The sequence below is a fragment of the Ptychodera flava genome, chromosome 19, assembly GCF_041260155.1.
Source record: "Ptychodera flava strain L36383 chromosome 19, AS_Pfla_20210202, whole genome shotgun sequence".
Classification (NCBI taxonomy): Eukaryota; Metazoa; Hemichordata; class Enteropneusta; family Ptychoderidae; genus Ptychodera; species Ptychodera flava.
In genome coordinates, this window is record NC_091946.1 from 10,277,117 (window position 1) to 10,302,669 (window position 25,553).

Here is a 25,553-nt window from a genome sequence, read left to right on the forward strand (position 1 = left end):
AAAATTATTGAATTTTGAATAACATTTCTTCACAAAAAACAACAAATACAATATTTTTGACGTTTAAACACGAATTTTTGAATATCAGAAAGAAGTATAGATAGAGTTTCATGAGTGCCATGTATTTTTGAAAGAATATGATAGATGTTGTTTCCAAAAGTGCAAAGAAAATCAAGAAAATTTAACGGCTTACGGTTGGAATATTAAAATTAATAAAGACGTAAATTTTGGCGGGAAAATATCAGATTTGGTCACGTGACTCAACTCGTCAAGATTTAGGCAGACATTTTTTTAAAGAATTTAATAATTCCAATAATTAGGCCAAATATCAATAAAATCCGATGGTTTTTAAAGATAATTGATCATTTTCTCACTTTTGGGCTTGATGGGTACAAACACCCATGCATTAACTTACTTGAGTAATTTGGGATAATTGGATGGTGAAGTAATGTCTGTTTAATCTGCAAATGTGAGATCATCTGCTTTTCTTTGTAAATTAAACACTTGTTTTTATCAGTAATTTGTAATATTGTAACATTCAGCTGTATGGCACCAAACATTTTTGAGAAATTTTAATAATATGAAGATCCAATTACCCCATGGCCAAATTAGTTCCAATCGTGTTAGTTATATGTCATCCGGAATGACTAATAGACCTGCTGGTATCACATGTTCCAAAGCCGTCACCAACTGTGACACGGCAGAGGACATCAGTCGATAAGTAGAGTCTAAACAGTGTACATCTGTAGGTTAGTTAATTCCATAATGTACCGCCATCTCTTGAAGGCCTATGCAGCTCTTCTGTGTCTCCAATATCACAGTTGCGACAATCCTAAACGTCCTCATATACTATTCATCCTTGCAGACGATCTTGGTAAGTTTAGTCGTATTTTTCTACAACAAACCAAGACATGCATGATTAACGTACACTTGATCTATTTCAAAACCACAAGAGCGTCTATCTTTACACTCCATTCAGCAAAGTCTCGTTATGAATACAATTGTCGGTAAAATGATTGGTAATGAGAAAATGACTATAATATTTTTTTTACATTCCCTGAGTGTAGAAAAAAATCTCAAATCTTAATTTTATGCAGGTTTTCAAATTGACATTCTTGTAAAAGTACTAATTAAAAAAACTTGTAGCACATTTCAAATGTAGAAACTCACAATGAAGACCTTATGCATTCAGGCTGTTCAGGTAACTGCTCTTGTTAGTGGAAGATACGAACAGTACGATTGGTTTCGTGTAAATTCGCAAAATACAATTACTTACTTCTCCGCTGGGATACCTACAAACCAGGCTTATAAATTCCCATCTTTGAAAATGACAGTTCACAAATTAATCTTGAAACAGCCACCAAGCAGGCTGAACAATTCAATGAATGCCCTCTGTACAATTTCTCATATGTTTGTAGATTAGATTAGCAATAAAGCTACATGTCATAAGGTTGTTTTAATCTTCCTATCTTGGGGACGTGAATTTTAACTACTATTAAAGACCTTTGTTTTATTTGAACATTTCGACCGGTCGATGGTCTCTCACTCTTGGAGTAAAAAGTTGCTGCTTTTCAACAAAGGATAGAACAGATGATATATATAACTGAGGAAAAATGTCATAACCAATCATGACATATTCTTGTCATCTTAGCATATTGTATTATTTGCATGCTATGTGCAGCCAACGAAGCTGTTCATGCAAAGGAGTATTCGCGCGCAATTTTTCAGCGAGGAGGCAAATTTAAAAGCTAACAAGCGAATGGGGGAAACAGTCAAGTTCAACAGTGGGTGGGGAGGAAATTTCAGTTTTTAGCGAGCGGGAGAGCATTTCTTGCAATGGATACCGGAAACTATGTACAAGGAGTAAGATGCCGTGGTTGATAGAACTTCAGGGAAGATCAGTCGCCTAACTTAGGGTGAAGCAAGAGGTTGGAATGATAAGTATTATAACAGCCACTCAGCTTTACATTGAACACGGGCGTATATCATTTGCATTTACGCACTGAACGGACGCACACTGGATGATGGATAAATTATTGCATAAATGAAATGTACATGTGGGAGTATGAACATCTGTTGGACAATGAGGGACTGTTAGTGGTGGGGAGAGGGTAGTATGGAGATTGAACTGTTTGTGGGGAATGGGGTGTGGTCAGCTGTACCTGACTAAGGGAATCGTCATTATTTACGGCCTGGGGGTCGGAGGAATTTCATCGGAAACTCCCAAATTTCGAGTAGCCCACCCCCTTGCCAACCATGATAAATTTGAGTAACCCCTCTCTAACTAAGAAATTTGACTCCCCCCCCTTAGAGGAGTTAAATACCAATACATGTATTTGTAAAATTTACAAAAACACAGCAATAGTAAAGACCTTTCAATTCTGACGTACCTTGCAAGATTATCAACGGTTATCTCATTAAGGTTGAAAAAAGTGAAACCAACAAAATGAAATTCAAAGTGACAACAAAATACAGAATAAACAACCATAAAATGACAATACATTTTGTAAAAAACAGTTCTCAGGTTGTCATAGATTCATGATTGGAGACCTAAGAATATTCAGGAATGGAAAATTGGTGACCTTCTTGTGTCATTTCTCCAGCAGCCAGCTTCCAATGAAGTCAATTAAAATATATATGATGAATTAACAACAGTTAAGTTTTGTGCTAGATCCTGTGAAAAATTTTAGAATTGATGTGAACAATGGTGCAGTCTGGTGCAATCTGAATTTTTTTTTTAAACCGTTAGAACACCCAAAGGCGGAGAGCACGAGAGGGGATGTACCCCTCTCGCATCGAAAATTTTGAGAAATTGATGTGTTCAATAGTACAATTTGAGAAGTGTTTAAATTTATCTATCACGAAAAAATTAAGTAACTCCCTTTTTCCTCTGCACATTTCGAGTGAAACCCCCCCCCTTGAAGTTTTCAATTTTTTGAGTGACCTCCCTTACCTTCCTCCGACCCCAAGACCGTAAATTTGGATTTTTGAATATTGTAGATTGTCAGATTATTTCGTTTTTGTCATGACGTCATATTTTGGGAATATGCTTTCAGGATGGAATGATATTGGTTACAACAATGGAGTCGTCAAATCACCAACGATTGATGACCTTGCAAGTAGAGGGGTCACCTTCACACAATCCTACGCGCTTCCATCGTGTGCTCCGTACGTATTGTATTCGTCGCAATTACTTCCTGGGATGAAATTGAAATATACGCATTTTGGCGTTCACTTCAGAACTGAATTTAGAATCAATGCCCATTCGAAATTGGTCACATTTTTCTCTCTTAGACATTGTTGTGGTCGTGATCATACTAGTAGTGATGATGACCATTGTATTTTTCTGTCGGGCTTTGAGGATTTTCTTTGTTTGTTTTTTTTTTGCTTTTTGAGAGGATCATCATCTGCAAGTTTCCTTTCTCTCATTCTGTCACTCATTCCTGCCGTATTCGTCACTAAGCCTACCTTCTCACTGTCTGTTCAGTTCTAGGGCGTCGCTAATGACAGGTTACTATGCCCACCGTATCGGCTTTCAGGTACAGTTGTTCATATATGTGTTTTATATGTATGTATGTATGTATGTATGTATGTATGTAGGTAGGTAGGTAGGTAGGTAGGTAGGTAGGTAGGTAGGTAGGTATGTATGTATTTATTTATTACCTCTTGAAAGGTTGCCTTAGTACAAGAATACGTTACGATGCAAATTTAACAAAAAAATTTAAAAACTATTTCTTCATGAGTGTCAGGATCGTTGTTCTTGATATCTAGGTTTCCACGATACGTAACTAGTCATTCCGATCATTTCGTCCTCAGCATAAAATTTCGTTGAAGAAAACGCCAACAGGTTTGCCTTTACACTTAACCTTGTTGTCAGAGAAACTGAAAGAACAAGGCTACGCAACGTACATCGTCGGAAAGTAAGTTGTCCTGTTTCTTTCCAGAATTAACGCTAAAATAAAACTACACCTATTTCCATCAAATAGTTGACCAAGTAGGAGGCAACGTCATCTATGATGTTGTGTTTATTGTAAATATTTTTATTCAAACTGCTTCATTGGCAACAATGCAATTTTTTTATTGGTACGACCCTTGACTTTGGCCTGGCTGCAGTTTTGTTACGAGACGTTAAATGTCCAGGGCAATTACAAATATGTGTCTTAATCAATAAAGGTCAAACTTGGCACGGTATAATGAGTTTAACATATTTTCGTTTGTTTCATCGAACAATCGATGAATCGCTTTCCAGCTGCCGCATTGACATTTGTCATGAGATGAATATAAATGGATGAACTGATTATCTACAAATGTGTTGTAAGAATTAATTATCATAATTTAAATATGCATTAACTTTGTTCTTCAATGTGTCTTGGAGGGCAATAATTTGTAAAGTTCACTGGCGATCAATATGACATGTGTCTTCGAGGGCAATAATTTGTAAAGTTCACTGGCGATCACTATGACATGTGTCTTGGAGGGCAATAATTTGTAAAGTTCACTGGCGATCACTATGACATGTGTCTTGGAGGGCAATAATTTGTAAAGTTCACTGGCGATCACTATGACATGTGTCTTGGAGGGCAATAATTTGTAAAGTTCACTGGCGATCACTAAGACATGTGTCTTGGAGGGCAATAACTTGTAAAGTTCACTGGCGATCACTATGACATGTGTCTTGGAGGGCAATAATTTGTAAAGTTCACTGGCGATCACTGTGACATGTTTGATACTAGACTTTCCATACAACTCAACTCCTGTATTTTGTATTTCAAGAAACGTTATCACAGACTTTTTGATAGTTTGAATTTATCATTATGGCGACCATTTCAATCACGTTTGATAAACAAAAATACTCGGAAAAATATGCACTTTCTAATACTCAGCAGCACTATGGTGGACAAAATATTGCTCTCCACTTACACAAAACGCAAATCTGCTTCACAAGATGCCCTATTAATAAGACCCATACTAACTACTCACACATTTCACAAACTCTGTGAACCTTACAAGTGACGACCCCGTCCTCCCACAATCTGATAGTTCACCCTTGACCCTCCCCCGGTCTGATAGTCCACCCTTGACCCTCACCCAGTATGATAGTTCACCCTTGACCCTCCCCCAGTCTGATAGTCCACCCTTGACCCTCCCCCAGTCTGATGGTTCACCCTTGACCCTCCCCCAGTCTGATAGTCAACCCTTGACCCTCCCCAGTCTGATAGTCAACCCTTAGCCCTCCCCCAGTCTGATGGTTCACCCTTGACCCTCCCCCAGTCTGATAGTTCACCCTTGGCCCTCCCCAAGTCTGATGGTTCACCCTTGACCCTCCCCCAGTCTGATATTCTACCCTTGACCCTCCCCCAGTCTGATAGTCCACCCTTGACCCTCCCCCAGTCTGATGGTTAACCCTTGACCCTCCCCCAGTCTGATAGTCAACCCTTAGCCCTCCCCCAGTCTGATTGTTCACTCTTGACCCTCCCCCAGTCTGATAGTCCACCCTTGGGCCTCCCCAAGTCTGATAGTCCACCCTTGACCCTCCCCCAGTCTGATATTCTACCCTTGACCCTCCCTCAGTCTGGTAGTCCACCCTTAACCCTCCCCAGTCTGATGGTTAACCCATGACCCTCCCCCAGTCTGATAGTCCACCCTTGGCCCTCCCCAAGTCTGATGGTTCACCCTTGACCCTAGCCCTGCGTACGATGCTGTGTGTTCCGCTACAGCTAATAGCCCCGCTGTGGTGAGCGGGCTATTAGCTGTAGCGGAACACACAGCATCGTACGCAGGGCTACCTTGACCCTCGCCCAGTCTGATATTCTACCCTTGACCCTCCCTCAGTCTGGTAGTCCACCCTTGATCCTCCCCCAATCTGAGAGTCCACCCTTGGCCCTCCCCAAGTCTGATGGTTAGCTCTTGACCCTCCCCCAGTCTGATAGTTCACCCTTGACCCTCCCCCAGTCTGATAATCCACCCTTGACCCTCCCCTTTTCTGATAGTCCACCCTTGACCCTCCCCAGTCTGATAGTCCATCCTTGACCCTCCCCCAGTCTGATAGTCCACCCTTGACCCTCCCCCAGTCTGATGGTTCATCGTTCATCGTTCTCCAGATGGCATCTTGGTCACTGCAAAAAAGAGTACACGCCGAACAGACGGGGTTTTGATCATTTCTATGGTTTCTACATCGCAGGCGAAGATTATTTCAGGCACACACATGGTAAGCTTAGTTTCGGAGACTGTCAAACACTAATCGATGCAGTGGTATTATGAAAACCACAACTGTTAATGCAAAGTACAGTCACAATTATATTGTAGTCATCGCCACCAAGGACAAATGATTATAAAACAGTTTATAGTCAGCATCGACATCGTCATGGAAGTGATGAGCATTACCACAGACAACAGAGTACTGCAGGCATTATCCGTAAGGTTTATCTAATGATAACAGTTTAATACATTACATTTATTGATCATATTAATAACTTCTCGACGAAAAATGTCTGCAGCACCCTGTGCACAGACCTTTCTGTCATCGTCATGACGGTGATAAGCATCACCACAGACCTTGCTGTCATCGTCATGACAGTGATAAGCATCACAACAGACCTTGCTGTCATCGTCATGACAGTGATAAGCATCACCACAGACCTTGCTGTCATCGTCATGACAGTGATAAGCATCACAACAGACCTTGTTGTCATCGTCATGGCAGAGACAAGGATAACAACGAACCTTGCTGTCATCGTCATGGCAGTGATAAGCATCACCACAGACCTTGCTGTCATCGTCATGGCAGTGATAAGCATCACCACAGACCTTGCTGTCAACGTCATGGCAGTGATAAGCGTCACCACAGACCTTGCTGTCATCGCCATGACATTGACAATCATCACCACAGACCCTGTTGTCATTGTCATCATATTTAGGGTTTATATACCACTATTTCATCGTTGATAAGCACAAACCTTAATGAATTAATCATTCGTTATTGTTTAAATTTTAAGGCAACGGATATTTAGACTTAAGAGAAGACTTCACGCCTGATTGGAGTCAAGATGGTGTTTATTCAACGGTAAATAACCTTAGATAAGCTTATGTGTTTTATAGTTCAGTAAGTGGTCAAGTGGTCAAAGTAAAGAATTATTCCTACGGAACACGTAGTCGCTTTTTTATGTTATTTAAAACACTGCTTGAAATGGCTTACAATTTTCTGGAGACATTTCTGCAAAATCTTTGGTAATGTCTGACTGGTTGCCGTACTTTTTGTTGTTGCTATTAGTATTCGTTCAGTATATTTCATATACAGAATTTACTTATAATATCAATATTGCTCTCAAAGTTTAACCCTTAAAGCGGTTTAAATTTTAATTGATTCCTTCAGTCCGTTTTCGTTTACTTTTTCACTTTATCAGCGCCCTACACGGACTCCAAGGAGTTGGTTTCGCGCGCCCTTCAATCTGTCCGTTCAAACTCATCACTCAGACATGCCTGAACCTATCTCATTCAATCTTGGTACAAGAACAGAGTATCTGTACTATGGCTTTATATGCACGTCAATTTACATGTATTTTATGATACGATGAAGGCTGCGTTTACAAAAAAAGTAGGGAGCCTGGAGGAACCGCGATTTTGAAATTTTTTTCAGACCCCCCTCAGTACCCTCAAAAATTTCAAGCTACCCCCATCTATATGATCAAGCTTTTTCAAGTCCCTCTCCCATAATTATCATACAGCCGCATACTTATTAGGGATGCAAGCAAAGAAAAATAAACATGTATTGGAAAGTTCTACTCGCAGGGTTCGACAATACCTGTCATTAGCAGTTCATATGGCCATATTCCTATAAGGCAAGTTCTTAAATTGATTCATTATTAAACCCATCAGTGGATTATTTGGATTTATCAGTCTAAGCCGACTTGAGTTAATCCAACTCTGGCCAGGTCAATGGCACCTGCCGAAGAGCACACAAATGACGATCATGAAAGAGTATGCAAATTATAAATTCCTGGCTACATTTTGCCAAATTGTCATAGTGGAAAACTGAGCACAATGACCTACCGGAGATTTTTTTCAAAAGTACAAGACATATATGACTTAGATGCTACTCAAAGTTGACAAAACTGGAAAGTTAAAATATTCAATAAACTAAGCGTTTTAATCTATAAAATTTTGATGTAATAATGGCAAATTTGGTAGAAAATAAATAATTCTATTCAATCACACATTTTTTCGTTAGAGTCTTTACTATTCAAAATTTCACTTGTTTGTTATTTTTCGATGAAAATGTGAAAATTTAGAAAATCAAGCATGGTGACTCCATCGTTTTTCTTTAATATTTGATTATTCTCATATACCAGAATTCAAAAATCCCTGATGACTGTCAAGTTTACTCATCTTCAATATAATGTGATGCGCTCAAGTCTGAAATTATGTACAAGTTTATTTCACTGTCGTGAGCGTCATTTGAACCAAACTCTTCTTCAACTGCATGAAAGTCAGAGCTATCTCTATCTTAGCCGATATGCAATAATTGTAGCCCTTGGTTGGTGGGGATTGGGCTTCTGTCGTGCGGCTCGCGCCTTGCCCCAACCAGGGCTACAATTTCTCCCAATACCTGCTCGTGTAAAAGCTGCAGTGCGGATCTACACTGCATGGTCCAGGCACACACGGGGCCGCATTATCAGAGAATCTCCCCTTACCGTGTGCAAATTTCACCATAATCCTGCTCCCAGATAATGTTAGAGCCCTTGTAACTCCTATCGATGGTCAACTTTACTCCTTGCGGCTGAAAAATGACAGTTTAATGACTCAGGCGCGAAGTCAATTCGAACCTGACCGCCGTCGTTGAACTCTGTACCCAGCCGACTTGTACCATTACATTTTAGGGGTGGCCGACAGGTGTGAGGGACTAATGAAAACGGTGGCACTAGCAGTAGCGCGCTAGTGGCAGTAGTTGTTATTTTAACGTTATCTTTTCGAAGGATTGTAAAAGGTCATAGGACCGTTTGCTCCTTTTCAATTACTGCAAGAATACAACTATCGCTGAAAGCAAAGAGAGACCAGTGACCATTGAAGAACTTGCCATCTTTATTTCTGAAGAAGTGAAAGAGATATTCACGCCATGCAAAGTCTGTCGTCTGGTCTTTGTCATTTTATACAGATGCTCTGACAACAAGAGGACACCGCAATATAATTATAAGATATCCAATCGATATTTACGGCTACTATACTATACGATATAGATCTCTAAGGCTATAAAATCTTCGATATACATCGGATATTTACCCGCCTAATTAACAAACTCTAGTATCATCTAGTAGCGAAGTTCGAACCAGACTAGCGCTTGGCCAGAGCTGTAAAGTGGTGAAATGTCTGACATATATATTCGCGACTCTTTTTAATCTTGAAGCTTATAGTGGTACAATTTCCGACTGTTTCAAATGTGCTGAAATAGTTCCGATTCATAAGGGAGGCTCTAAGAGTGATGTCAACAACTATAGGCCTATCTCCCTCCTACCAGTTCTTCTACCTAAAATACTAGAAAAACATGTTTATATTAGTTTTTACAGTTTTATGCATTTAATCTTTTTGTCACAACTCACAATCATCAGACAACGTTAACATCACTCTTGTCACATTGCTTTAGTCAAGTTAACTGACCAGGGTCTATACTTTTACAGAATATGGATGAAGATTTACGTGAAGATTTTTTCATCGTTGATCATAACATTTTGCTGAGGCGAACTTTCTGTGTACAGGTTTTCTGACTTGTCACTGAAGTGGTTTCGATCATACCTTACAGGAAGAAGTCAATGTTAGTTTTAGGTGTACACGCTCATGTTTTGTCGATTGGTGTGGTGTATCTCAGGAGTCCATTTTTGGTCCACTTCTGTTTTTGATCATGTTATGTATGTCATTTTACCCCACACTCATCATGACATGACTGTAATTAGTCTGGAACATTCTCAACTTTGTGTAAAAATGGGAAGCTTAGATACTACTACTACTGTGACGACTACTACTACTACTACTACTACTACTACTACTACTACTACTACTAATAAAGGGACAAGTCTTCGTTGCGGTGCTTCAAATCTTATTAGATTTATTCAAAAACTGTTGAGCTCAATATCAAAGCAGGTATGTAAAACATGCTGATTACAAGGAATTTGTTACAAAGAGAAAGATGTATCCATGAAAAGCACAGACGTGAAAATGATGTAAAGAAATCCTCATACAACCCGGCCTACGACGTCATAAAGATGTATGTTGACAGACAAGAAAATGCCGAAATTTTAAACTGATAAACACTGCATTATTGAAGTAGTCATGAACAAACGGATGGAGGAATTCCATCTGATTAAAATCAAAGGTAGAGTACGGCGACGTCTTCTTATGCGTACGCGGTACTCTCTCGCTGTCGCCTCTCACTACGCGACAGCGAGAGAATACCGCGTACGCATAAGAAGACGTCGCTGTACTCTACATCTGATTTTAATCAGATTGGAGGAAGTCGTTCCTATATTAGGCTATTTCCATACTGAGTTCATCATGCACACTGTAAAGTTCACTATGGTTCGAAGCGAGACTACATAAATGTCCTGTGAGAAAATTAACCTGGAATGTAATCCGCGTTTGTGTAATGAGTTTATTAAGATAAAAAATGTTACGACCGTACAAAAACAGTAAAATACCTACGTATAGTATACAAATAGCAAAGTATTTGGCAAAGTATAACTATACTTAAACTATAAATAAATATCGGCAATTTCACAGACCCGGCGTGCCGTGGCACAAGGCTAGTCATTGTAGTATCATCTAGAGTCCGGAAATCGCCGATAAATATTCGGGAAGTATAGGCGATTTCACAGACGCAGCGTGCTGAGGCACAAGGCAAGTCATTCTCGTCCAGTGTCGATCGGCGATTTCACAGTAATCCCGAAATCGTCGATTTGTCAAACTTTGATACTAGATGGTAAATATCCGATTAAAAAAATTGTGCAAAGTCACGCCGTCATGGACAAGAATGCCGTTTTTGGCACCCCACTTCACACATTGTGACCTTTTCAGTCGAACAGATTTTGCTTGGAACCACTCTTTCCACATTGAACAACAGCGGCATCTTGTTCATGTAGTTGTACCATGAAGGTGGATGGTTGAACTTAGTTGTGAAAGTTGAACTAGTTATGGAGTTTAACTTTAGGCACGCTCTGAACAATGTGCATGGCCACTAAGCTCTCACTGCTTTAAATGACCCGTTCCCGTGTAGGATTTATTGAACTAGTACGTAACTTTAATATTTGAGAAAGTTGGGAAGATACAGCAGAGGATTTATTGAACTAATTAAAATGCGTAGTTGAACTTCGGCAAAAGTATCTCTCTTTATTCACTAAGAGTTACATATTGTCATGAAAATTACCCATCCTTTCACTCCCATAAGCTAGTCCTACGAGTATGGCAAGAGTGTCCGGCTTTGGCTCCGGAGGCAGTGTAGGGCTCGTAGGCTACCCGTAAGCATGCTCATTCAGCTCCCTCACACCTGTCGGCCACCCCTAAAATGTAATGGTACAAGTCGGCTGGGTACAGAGTTCAACGACGGCGGTCAGGTTCGAATTGACTTCGCGCCTGAGTCATTAACTGTCATTTTTCAGCCGCAAGGAGTAAAGTTGACCATCGATAGGAGTTACAAGGGCTCTAACATTATCTGGGAGCAGGATTATGGTGAAATTTGCACACGGTAAGGGAGATTCTCTGATAATGCGGCCCCGTGTGTGCCTGGACCATGCAGTGTAGATCCGCACTGCAGCTTTTACACGAGCAGGTATTGGGAGAAATTGTAGCCCTGGTTGGGGCAAGGCGCGAGCCGCACGACAGAAGCCCAATCCCCACCAACCAAGGGCTACAATTATTGCAGCTATCTCTATCTCTGCCGATATGCAGTGACAGTGACACTGCAGTAACACAGCAGTAGCTGTATTAAGTTTGATTATTTTGACAATATTTTTTTTCAAGTTATACCAATGTGTTCTTTTTCTACTCCCTACAACATATTGAGCTGTGTAGTATTCAGCTTGCCAGCACAGCCTGTGTATGTGTACTTTGCATTGACATTGGATCATTGACTAATGACTTTCAGACTGGACTCTAATTCAATTATCATCCAATACATATTCATATATAGGCTTTGTCGACAAACTGAATATTGTGTGTTTCAGCATACTGTAGGGAGACAGCAAGAAACTGTATTTGATATATTGCATAGAAATATCGAAAAAATTATCAACAGTTGCAGCTTCTGCACCGTTACTAGGCCCAATTGTTTGGGTTTTTTAACTCGTCCGTCTACTACCTTATGAGCTGCTAACGAGGTATTTGGTCAGGGCGTTAAGCCCCCGCGTCAGTGATCGGCAGAACAAATTAATGAAGGGGATTAGGGAGGGCAATTAACAGATATAGACTGTTTTCTTTGAAATACTATACAGGGATAGCTAGCGTAAAGTAATAGGCACACACTAGACACAGGTAAGGCTTGTATAATGAAAAATAGTTTAATAAAAGACATTTATTGATCATATTCATAACTTCTACACTAATAATTCTTGCCAGGCCCTGTGGTTATACAATGGCACACAATTTGTGTCGCAAAGTGATGCAATAAGCCGCGCTGGCAAACATTTGTTTTTATGTCTAGCGCTTATGCTCCGAAGAGTCGGAACCAACTACATTCGATTTGGTACATGGCAATTGCACTAAGATCTTCATCTTCACGTCGAATTGTGTCACCACAGAATCCAATATTATAGCAGCTGATCAACAATTTTGTTGTTTTCCCCATCTTAGGAACCATTACTTAATAATGCATGAACACGTTTCATTAAAGCGATACACAATATCAATATACTGAAGTGTATCTATGTGCGTCAACTCATGTCACAATATGATCCAATATGACTGTTTAGCGGCCATTCTGTCATTAATTTATTGCCTTTTTTATTGCCTTTTTATGGCTGTACAGATCAATTCAATCAATCTTGGCATAAGGACAATTTACTATAATGAGAACATGCAAATCAATTTGTAATTGCACCAGTCAAGGAAGACAAATGCTTCAATCCAAACAGGGATCATCAGCTCCTGAAAGCAGTTGACACAGCAGAGAATACATCATCGACGATGATTTCTTCTTTCTATTTTTGTAATGTAGTATTTTATCTATAGCACAGCTGTTTGGTCGATCAATTAACGTTTCATCTTCGCTATCAGCTGGCGGGAAAGAGCAGTGAATATGAGGTCACCATTTTTAAAATGATTTTCATGCCTATAACTTGATACTACATACTGTAATTTCGATAAATGTGGTCAAGTTTGCGATCTTACATACATTTTCATGAAAAATTGCCACTGGATGATACAGTCAGCTAACTAGCAGACGACCATTTTCGTCGGCTTCTAATTCATTTATTTTTAGCTAGCCGTGGTACATTCTATTTAACTCGGCGAGTCCATGCATTTAGATGATTGGGAAATACAAAGGTTGGTCAATAAATAAAGGTTAATAAAACACTGTCACTGTCATATCGGCCGTTTATGAAGAGTTCCATAAAAAGCCCTAAATTAGCTGCTTTAAAAATACTGCAAAATTTCATGGCTGTCTTTATCTTTGTGCCCTATCACTTTGTCATTTCGCTCTTTTTTGCATTCTTTATTGATTAAATTTTGTTATTGATTGATTGATCGACCGTGTGATCGATTGACCATTGGACGGAATTAATCAATCAAAAAGATACCCGAACTAACCTTCAAATATACCGGTTGTGGTTCCTGTTTTCTTAGTCTGTTCCTCTCTCTCTCTCTCTCTCTCTCTCTCTCTCTCTCTCTCTCTCTCTCTCTCTCTCTCTCTCTCTCTCATAGATGTAAACCATGTAAAGAAACTTTGTTTAACGCTCTTTTATCTCACATCATCGCCATTGCAGCGAGCGGGAGTGGTCGCAAGAACTGGCAATCAGGTCATTCATAACATTTTGTCTCATTGCTGTGATATTATCTCTTATGCACAACTGTAATTCTGTGTATTTCTAACCACAGTATTTATTTAGCAACAAGGTCATCGAGTATGTGAAGAATCATGACAAGAAGACTCCCATGTTTATGTATTTTGCATTGCAAAGTGTACATGGACCAATTCAGGTAGGGTGTCAAATTCAGCAAAAGGTGTCATTCCTAGAAAGTTACTTGGACTGGTGAACGTTTCCCGTCAAAATTGAAAGTGACTAGTCCTTAAAATGGACGATTATTTTCACACATAATACAACCCTGCACTAATGACAAGACAATCACGTAAAACTAGATAAAAACTGCTATAAAGCAAGTACGTGTACGATAAAGGGAGAAAAGGACGTAAGAGTACTTAAAAGCATCGAGACTTCCTAATTATCCATCGAAAGTAATATTTTTTTCGTGTTCTTGAAATCAGTCCGACAAAAGAGGTAACACATAGACATGGAGGTAGCATACACTATGCTATCTCTATGGTTTGACTGGCATTTGTAAAGTATTTTGCCCGGAATGCTTAAGAATGTAATGGAGAACTTTATGCGTACAGCCAGGTCTGGGGAAAATCAGCAGCAGCAAAATACCCGCCCAAATCAAAATGCATTGTGTTTCCACCGAGTTCGGGTTCAGACGAGGGGATTATTTGACGTGGATTGAGACTGCAATTCTCAAGGCTTTAACGTTTTTTATCATCAATACCGGCACAATGGAAGAGCATTCTTTTTTGACATTTTTTACTCCTGTAACTAGACACCGCAGAAGTATCTTGACATGTATTCGCACATCAACCACACAGGACGAAGAATTAAGCTAGGTAGGCTTAGGAAGATACACTCATAATGACGCCTTCGACAGCTTCGATGCCTTCTTCTGCTTCTACATGTCTCTTGGTCTATCGATCTCCGTCTGCCAATCTATTTAGATTTGTCTATCTATCCATGACTCTCTGCCTCTTCATCCATCTATCTAACTGCCTTTTTGTTTGCTTGTTTGTCTGCTTATCTTTCGGTCTGTCTGTATATGTCTGTCTGTCTGTCTGTTTGTTTGTCTGTCTGTTTATCCGTGTGCTTGTTTTTTCGTCCACATATGTGTCCATTCATCTAATTATAAATTGTTGTGACTGCTCATCACATGGAAGCAAAATGGTAATATTATAAAGCATCTATCTAACGTGCAGATGTAGTCCCGATAACTTTTTGAGACCGTTTAGAGCAATTACACTTTGATTTGCGTTACTTAAAAGTTATTTGCTGTCGTATTATTAATATCGTTTCAGCCATGGTTACAGCCATGGACGACGCAGTCGCTGCGGTGGTTGAAGCTTTCAAGGAATACGGATTCTGGGAGGACACGTTACTCATATTTATGTCAGACGTAAGTGCCAATGTCATTTCAAAGCAAGAGACTAACGTTTGACAGACAGGCAGTTTGACAAACAGAAGAGGGGCAATAACAGGGAGTCGCATGTAATACAGGTAGAAAGACAAATGAACCTTGACGAAACTCTCATTACAGAGACCGACACAAAGACACTGCCACCCGGGCTGCCATCCAGCCGATGTCGTTGAGTTCGAAGGGACAGGAACACTGTTGAAATACACAGGTTTTACCGACAGACAGGGACAGGGAGCAAGAAAGCAAAAGAGAGAATTACAGTATACGGGATATTCAAATATTGGCACAAATGTTTAGCTCCATAGTTTAGGTAGCCCTCTATCAGTGAACACTACTGGTTTTGTATCTTAGCATGTATTTTGTATTTTAGAATGGTGGACCGGCGAGGGAGGACAACGGTGGCAGTAACTGGCCTCTACGTGGTTCTAAATGTACACTATGGGAAGGCGGTACTAGGGTTGTTACCCTTGTTCATGGTAAAATGTTGGAGAAAACAGGTTACGAAAATGACCAGTAGGTTTATAAACAGTGTATGTTACAGTAATTTACAGATGCAGTGATTTAACACACTCATTGTCCCCATTGTTTAACAGTTCATATGAACACCTTGTCTTTTCTTGTACACAGCCTAATTAATATTGCCTGCAATTTAAATTCACTAAAGGCCGCAACAAAAGAGAATTTTGACCATTTCCAACGTTTTCAAAAAAAACCCGATACGATGCCTTCAGGGAGCGTCCAATTATTATGTCCGGAAATTCTTCCTCTGCATCAGTCAAAATAAATTAACTCTCTCCCGTTGCCCCCCCCCCCAATTGATGAACCCCTTTTAAGATGACAAATTTTCATGCCCTCTCCCCCCTTTTGCTTGAGTAAGTATTGATCCACGGCAATTTTTAATTATAACACTTGTGCATAGATACAATGTACCATCACTCTAAAATAATTTTTTCCAATATCCTTCTCTTCTCTAAGAACTTGTATACATTGTCTACTTTGTCTCGGGAAGTTCAAAAAGTTCTTAATCACTTATGCTGCTGCCAATTTCATCGATGTACAACATCGTCGTCCTCTTCCTCGGCAAACACCTCTGAGTCTGATATGTCACTGTCACTGCCACTATCTGTATTCTGAACAGTTTCCAAATAATTTATGATCTCTTTCTGAGTTTACATGTTGTCCTTTTCTTGCCTGAGAACATTACAGGTAACTGCTTTAATTTTGTCTCCTTTGTTCCCTTTGGTTGACAGATTGCGATGAATTAAGTATTTGTGAGAGTGGCCCCCATTCCCTTGGATTTCCTCGGCAGCAGTTACTGGCCGGTTTTGCCAATCGCGTTTACCCCACGATCTATGCGACAGCCTGCTTCTAACGTGACAGTCTAGGGTTTTCTGTTTTGATATTTGTATGCCCACAGATTTGAAGCAAGTCTAGTATTTGTCTTGTACATATAATGTATATATCATGTACTTCTCAACAGGCACTGAACCAACTTATATGGCCATTTCCGTGACCTCTTCTTGAACCACACATCATGGTATTTCTGTTGATACACGACTACCAGGTTTATTGCAAACGCTGTAACATTCTACCACACTTCCATCGAGCCTCACTTCCATTTTCACATAGACGCATTTGAAATTCCCTCACATCATAAAAATGCCAACATATAAGGTCATGGAGGGGTCAAATAGTCAATTTATAGGCCTAGCTACCCATCGATCATAGGGTAAGGTAATGCAAAGTTATCTACGGTAAATGTGCTTGCTTGATCAATGACATATATAGTATATACACACATATTTTATATTTATTTTAAGAGTGATAATAAATAAAGGTATATTTATGTATTTCTTCCTAATTGCTAATTGACATAAAAACAAAGTCATTCACACTTTTCATTTATATTCTAGCCTTTGTGTTTATTTATGCAGATACGTTTTGTGCACGGTGCCTTTCAATGTAAGCCAGGGTTAAGTTTAACACATAGCTTGCACCTAGTCATTGCCTTACCTCTGCCAAAGGCTGATAGGAATTGTTCATTGTCCTCAGCGTACTCAATTTACAAGAAGACAAGCCTGTATAGAGTTTCAAAGACAAGATGTTCATGTGACAGATAAAACATATACTGTTAGTCAGATAACAGTGAAATGACTTCAGAGAATGAAATCACGCAGCAAATCATTTTTATTACCCAAAATATTTTTGAGCACTGAAACTGCTTTTTGACGGGATGGATACTTATGAAAATCAAGTGATCCCCCTCTGTGCTGTTTGGACAAAACATGCCCCCCCCCCTTGCAGTTTTCGAACTTAAGGTGACCCTCCCTGAATTTTGCCGGCCAACCCCGGCCGTAATAACTGAACGCTCCCTTAAAGCGTATCCCGGATGCGTATATTATAGCCCTCGGGTGCTTGGAGTGTCCAATGTGGTATACGCAGAGAAAGTCGAAGGCACAACACGGCTTTACTCTTCGGACCGAGAACTCCACGTAGTATGACCATTACGGTTGAAATGTTCTAGCTTAGCTGACTAAAGCAGGCCTAAACGACACAAGCAGCTGCACAAATCACATTCATTTTCACCTCTGCTAAAGGCGAACACAGTTAGCAATTGTTAAGGTAGAATACGCCTCAGGGACAGGTATTTGTACTGTAAAACTTTTACAATTGTGTTTTGTTGTAACACTCCTGGTGGCTTATTGTGAAGCTCTCAGAGTAAAGTGAAGTCGTCACTTAGTTTTTTGATAACTGGCAATTATATTTCCCCTATAGAGATAACACAGGTATTGCGACCATTTTGAATTTCAATGTTGCTAAATATTGGGTAATTTGTTTCTCTTGCACCAACTTTCTAACAGCGACCCTCCCCTCTCCCATCCTTCCCCCGATTTTTATTCGTGATTTTGAAAGAGAATGACCAGAGGAATATTTGAGCAAAGGTTTTAGTCTTTTATTTTCGAGGCGCGAACTACTTTATTTATTTTTAAAACTAATGTTCTATATGTTTTCGTTTTAATCGTAATTTCACTTACTAAGCACACCTAACACACACACTTGGTTCTTTCTTGTTCTACTAAATTTTATTGTGTGAAATACACTATATGAACGAGTGTATTTTTAGAGTTTATTTCAGTCTCTCAAGCGAGACGTTTTCGCAAAGTGATCTTGATAATTTCTATAGTCAAAGCGATTTCAAAATGTAGAAAGAATGTAATGATCGGGTTTGGTGGTTAAGTATGCAGTGTGTAGGGTGAACAACTTTCAACAATTTAAAACTATGACATAACGATTGTGAAAATGGAGCATCGTACTGTGCCAACTATAATTACTCATCAAACAGTGTAGTTCTTCTACAAGCGTGGGTTTTATCAACACGTTTGTGGTCTGTAGACAATACAATGTAAAGTTTAATATCATGAGAACATTGACTTCATTTTTATTCTAGGTTAATTCACATCGTAGACTGGTATCCTACACTAGTCAACTTGGTTGGCGGTGAAGCAGGTAAGCAATCATGTTACAGTAATGGGACAGTATAGGTATGTGTTATATAAGTAATACTCTCCGTGACAACGTATGTACTTTCTTGGTTAATGCACATTAAACACTTAATAGGAATCTGGCACCTATCTCTACGGAGGCGATTGTCTACGGGAACTTGCTGGAAAAACCGATAATATTGACAACTGGCCACTGTTGGTCAGAGATGGATCGTTTCTGTACGATGCGCATTTTTATAATATCTTTTGCTGGTCGTCGTATGCACCAGGCTGCAACACATCAAAAGTGGGGCAGTATCCTCATTGTTGAGGACTTCAAAAGTGTCATTGACATTGGTTACCTCCGTGCTCTAACTTTTCTATGCATTTTCAGCATTTTTGTGCTGTTAGTGCGAGACAGTTTTTTGTTCTACGCCCGAAGTCACGGGAAAATGCACTGTTTGTAATTTCCGACTTTATACATGAAACTGAATTATTATTGACAACATTAAAATTGCACATTGTACCGTCGACCCTATAGGGACTTTGATTGCTCCAGTTAGTAATGTTTGAAGGCCTATGTTGGAAAAACTTATCAGAAATTACAGCTACTGTCCTTTTTAACAGGTAGTATATCAAATTTATTATTTAAAAGTTATCGTGAGACCTAGCAACTACGAAAAGAGTTTACGCTGGTGAGTGAATTTATTGATAATAATGCATCATAAATGTGGACAAGACTTCTCATTGACTGACAGCATGTCAATCAACGTCACTGCTTTTTACCGTGATGGTATGCACACTTTCAGACGTTAATTCGTGAAAACCTTACATAATTGTACAACAGAGGCAATCTCAAATCATTCGGGTGGACTTCCTGAAAAAAAAAAGTAAAAGAGACGTGCCTGGCCGAATGTAGTAGAGTAAATGACAAAAGTTCAACCGAAGACGTGCATCGTTTTATCATAAACCCCAGAGCGATGGATGGAGATTGGCAGCATACCCTTGAAACAACGTGTTCAATAAGTCATACACACAATAAGCTACCAAATAAGCATTAGTCCATTTTTCCAGTTTGTAGTAGTTTAACTGATGTTCCTGTAAATTTCGATTCAAAATATCCTCAAACATCATTTTAAGGTTGTACACGCCTCGAAAGTGAAAGACTTCAACTTTTGCTCAAATATTCCCCCAAGAAATTTTCAACGATACTCTTATCAAAAATCAAGAATAAAAATCAGGGGTCACAGTGCAAAGTTTGGTGCTAGAGATACAAATTACCTAACATTGAACGATATTTGAAATTCAAAATGGCCGCAATCCCTGTGTTAACTCGGTAGAGGATATTAAAATTTTGGATTTTCGAAAAACTAAAATGGTGAACCTTTTCCTTTTGCCAAGAGCTTTAAAATGAGCCCCCACAAGTGAAAAGCAAAAAAATTGTAAGAATGTGAGAGTCAAAATGTCTCTCCCTTAGGCGGGTTCTACCTTAAAGTCCAGGCCCTTTATGTAATGATTTATGATGTGTATACAGGAGAAAGAACATTCCATCCTAACAGAAGTGAGCAACAAACAAGCTAAATGAGCGAAACCAAAAATAAACGAGCGGGTGTTTTCGTAACTGTTGTTCGTTTGTCGATTTTTCCACTTTTGTTATTGGACGAGAGTGAAGAAACATTATACAATCGTAATCTTATCTACTCTTATATTTCCTTTGTTCTCAAGATCCAGATATGGACGGTCTTGACGTTTGGAATACTATATCTAAAGGTGACCCTTCACCTCGTATTGAATTTGTTTACAATTTCGACCACGTGGAAACGATTCCCCAGCGAGCCATTAGGTAAGGGGTTTGCAGTAAGCTTTGCCTACCGATGCTTACCGATGCCTACATGACAAACCTTTTCGCGATAAACAAACTTCTGTACAACAGTAACAGTGTAGCCCTGCCATGCTAGGGCAACAAAAGCCAGATGTTTCCCTCTGACCAGTTTGAGCAAGGACCAGGGTTGTATCATTGTTTGTAATGTCAGTCCAATATGCAATACTATCCCAATATGTAATATTAACCCGATATATTACTGTAGGAGCCAATCCGGTGGGTAATTGTCTTTTTATTAACTGTCGAACAACCCACCGAAATTAATTTCAATCCAATTTAATCTTGACGAAAGTTAAGGGGGCATTCCTAAATCCCTGGTTCTTGCATTTATTTCATTCGTCTTCTCATTGAGTATTTACATGGTGTAAGTAATTGAAATTGTTTTCCAGTCGGTAAATTTTCATATAGGAAAATCTTATATAACCTGCCACTTTAAACTGTACTGGAGAGTGTTGGAAACATTCTGAGAAGGTTATGAACACTGTCTCGCCATCATCGTGTTGTTAAAAGACTTACACTAAATAGAACAATTCAAACAAAATGGCGCACATAGGGACCGGACATGGGTTTGGAAAAAGCGACACTTCAAGAGTTTTTTTTGCACTAAAAGTAGTAGTCCTCCCCATTTCTTTGTATAAAAGAAAGTTCACTGCCCTTGCGTGTCACCCTGTATATCAATATTATTGATGACACGATTTCTCATTTTAATTTTGATCTTTTATACAGTAACTCTGAAATGTTAACAGTAGTTTCTTGCATGCAGTATTTCAATTGATACCATGAATAAACCCATCCCACAAAGGTGTCCTGAAAATGCCAGCGTACAAAGGACGTGAGAAAATTATTCTCCAGTGTAAGTATACCTGCTGATTACTGAATTGTCTGTGTTACTTTGCAGGGTAGGCGATTACAAACTTATACATGGAAAAGCTGGAAGTCCAAGTAAGCATAACATACACCATTTAATAAAGTACGAATATTTCAAAATGATTGTGTCAGTACAATTCATGCCAACTCGTGTACATGGAAGACCCTGGTGTCATCGGACCATGTCTGTTTTTCACAATAGTATTGGATTTACAACGGATGAAACAGAACATTGCAAAAACAGGTAAATTTCCGGCAGAATATTCTGAAAGTCAGTGTCAGTGATAATAATCATATTCTGAGTATCCCTTTGAACTTAATCAAGAAAAGACTCATATGAAATGGGCAATATCTCTCAGATATTACATTTTTTCTGATTCAAGATGACTGGATACCTCCTCCTGAGAATGGATGTGCCCGTGATTACACAAAAAAATTTATTGCGGGACACTATACAATGCTATTCAACATACGCGGTGGGTACTCCAATCACACATCTTTGCAATTCTTCACCGTTGTTTATTTTTCGGAAAGTGTCCTTTTCATAAATGGCCAAAGACATCCCTTTGGATCTTATCATTTGCAATCAGGTGGATTTTTAGAAGAAAATCCCTTTAAACACAAGTACAAGATTATGCCATTTATTTCTTTCAAGGGCAGAATCGAAAAGAAAGGCGATATTTGCACAGTGTAAATGTGCCAACGGCAGCTCCACCTGACAACAAATCAAAGTATGCTGTACGGCATTTTGTTGAGTCAGACATTCATGTTGCCCCAAATGCGTAACTTTTACCGTTTCATTTTGAAATTTCGAAGGTATTCAAGGTGTAGAAAAGAAAACATCACAAAACTTTTTTTACTCTTGTGACATGCCATATCTTGTATTGTATATTTTATCAGTTTGCGAAGTATGACTGCGCATCTCTCTGATTCAAGGAGAACTCACGCCTGCTTCAGTACGTTGAATAGCGATATAATAACAACAGGCCCCTCAACAAGCAGACAAAAAGCGTTTAGATGGCAGGAAAAACGGAGTTAGATGTATAACGATGAACCAAATGGAGATAATTAAAGGAGTAGGGTACTCATTGAGAAATTTACATCAAGAACTTACATATTATAGCGTTTAGCTTGCATTTCACCTTGCCCGTCCTAGCAGCTCGTGCCACCCAGATCTCGTATATACCCGATGCAGCGCAGGTTAAAATTATTAAGTTGTGAAACACACTATAAAAATGAAGGCAACTTCACACAACGCATCGGCTCTACCTTTGTTAGTGATAAGGTATAATGAAGAGATGAACGTGCTTTTATTATAACAGGAAACTTGCTTTAGATTTTCACGACATTCGTAGTCAATTTCTTGGAAGTGAAGAGGCAATGTCTCTCAACGAGAAAGTCGCGCAGCCGCAGACGGGACGACCTCTCCCTTTAAAGTGTGGAGTATATGATGCTGAGATCTGAATACTAGTTCCAATATATACTTAAGGACAACATGCCAATTAAGTAGAGCATGATACCGCAGAATCTACAGAGTTTTGAATAGGAATGATAAACATAGTGAAAAGTCGTCATACTTAATTTTGTCTTTTGCAGACGACCCGACCGAACGCATTGATCTAAGTGCAGAAATGCCTGAAAAAGTGGATGAAATGATGGCCCGACTGAGAGAACTAGAAAAGGAGGCTATTCCCGCCATTGATCTTTCGCCGATGAAAGAATCTTCACCAAAATATTTTAAAAATGCGTACTCACCAGGATGGTGTTGACGAACGAACAATATTGCCCCCTTAACGACAAACGTGAGATGTTTAACACAAAAGAATTATGCTCCGAGAAGTTTAATGATTTGAAAGTACCAGCATGACGGGTAAAATGTTGCTGTCAGAACTCGGTCCATAAGCAACGGTTGATGCACGATTTTTTCTTTGAATTTGCGATTTTATGAATGTTGTAACGAATATAGTATGTGATGAGTTTGGGTGCAAAGTTGCACACAATGATCCAGAATCATTTTGTCCACAACTTGCCTAGCTATTATCTAGGGTTAGTTAAAATGTTGCTGGGTTTTTTCTGTGATTCAAATTTCATATTGTATTGGCTAACCAGCAATCTTGTACTGAATTTTATCTTTCTTTTAGTATAAATGCATTAATTAAGCATGGAATGAACGAGAAAGAAAGAAAACATCCCTGACTGATGCCGAAATAGCTGACTTACCTGGACAAAGGAATTATGATATATCCTTGCGTTTTTATTCTAGTGGTTACAGTGACACGTATGTTTCTTAAACTTGGTCACTGGAAGATTATACAAGGGTAATATAAGATACAGTGTTTTTAACTTGTTATCTTTTTAAGGAAATCGCAGTATCCAACGATATAGTATCATTTTGAGGTATTCATCACCCCCTTCCATGGATCGAATGGTTCCTTCCAAAAGATTAATCTGCTCACTATTTTACAAACCTATCTCTATCATGGAGCCTATGGCATCAGATGTATGCATCTGTTTTAATCGAAACTGTTCACAGTTACGAGCTCTACAAGACAATCATCCAGCAATACAGTTTATGTGTTGACAAATATGTATTTTTCAGGCACACGGTTAAACTCTTCTTCAAAATTTTCGGTAATTTAATCACAGAGTAGTATGTGTAATATTAAATGTGAATACTTGTTGGTTTCAGATAAAGATGTATAACTATGATTTGACAATTATTGTAATATTATTATTATCCGGGGAAAAGGACAAATGACACCGTTCGATGGACCACGTGACTTTTGCACATACATAGCGCAACATAGAGTCGTCCACCCATCTTAGCTCGATTCGCTATAAATGTTTGCACAGGACAAAATGACTCGTATTATAACCAATTGAAGGTTTATTTTTATTCATCATTCTCCCGATGGCTGTGTAACAGTATGGCGTTAGGGTGTGTCATTCAGGGCCACGTTAGTAATCTTAATATGGTTTTGTAGCCTGTAGGTCCCACGGGTCTTTTGTGTCCATTTATTGCTGTTTCCGTCCCGTTTTGTAAAGACAGAGTTTGGTGCAGTTTGATCCGGCCCAACTTTCGAAAGGGAATCTCAACCCCGACGACACCCAGCTTTTTAAGACAAGAGACTACGGTAAGGAGTATCTTGAGCGTTGAACGGTGTGCTTCGTCTATTCATGAAGGTATGACGGAAAAATTTAAAACTGAACCCTGATAAGAGATAAAAGATTGTTTAAAACGGAAGCCTTCGTCGGAGCCACGCAGGTGCGACTTTCTTGTTTACAATCAATGTATTTCACGCACTATATATAGATGCATCATGTCAACATAGCCGCGACATTTAAATTATAAGATGTTCATTATGAAAAACATATTTTAACTTTCATCATTCGCAAGCGTATCATGAATGCAGTGTTTACGTCGGTCGTAGGGGTCCCTAGTAAAATTTGAGAGCAGTTCCGACAACCGCCTCCCTTTAAGACGGCAAGTTGCAAAACAAAAAACAAACAAAATCCGAGCCATAAAAAAACAAGAGAGAAACTACATTTAAAGCTAACTTTGATTGTAGTTTCGCTTTCAGATCTGTTTTAAGAACATGCCTTGGCAGTCTCTGGCAGGACTATGACCTTGCATTACTGTGCTGTGCAAAACTACAACAGTCTATAGACCCTATTTCTGACGATATGGACCACAATCACACGAGTTTGGCATGTATTTCAGGGCTCGAAATTAACTTTTTTCCCTGGTAGTCCATTTTGGCTACCATTTTCTGAAGTTGGTAGCCCAAGGACAATAGCTGGTAGCCCATGCATATTTTAGTTTAAGGTTATTGTTTTTCATTAACCAGACAAGAAAAAATACTTTTCAAGATTCTGTCTATGAA

At 39.2% G+C, this 25,553-nt stretch overlaps 1 protein-coding gene across 2 annotated transcripts; it reads left to right on the forward strand.

Moving 5' to 3' along the window:
- Positions 1–712: 712 nt before the first annotated feature.
- LOC139118522 (arylsulfatase I-like) lies at positions 713–24,377 on the forward strand. Of its 2 annotated transcripts, XM_070681857.1 has the most exons (15): positions 713–874; positions 3,057–3,168; positions 3,488–3,539; positions 3,817–3,920; positions 6,102–6,208; positions 6,996–7,063; positions 14,077–14,178; positions 14,794–14,857; positions 15,320–15,417; positions 15,809–15,951; positions 18,887–18,945; positions 20,646–20,763; positions 21,701–21,744; positions 22,053–22,145; positions 23,266–24,377. In XM_070681857.1, exons 1-15 carry the CDS (start codon positions 766–768, stop codon positions 23,436–23,438), a joined length of 1,446 nt encoding a protein of 481 aa, XP_070537958.1. In that variant the 5' UTR covers positions 713–765; the 3' UTR covers positions 23,439–24,377. The 2 variants fall into 2 exon arrangements, with proteins under 2 accessions (XP_070537958.1, XP_070537959.1); XM_070681858.1 differs by lacking the exon at positions 22,053–22,145 and having other exon boundaries at positions 733–874; positions 23,266–23,570.
- Positions 24,378–25,553: the final 1,176 nt, after the last annotated feature.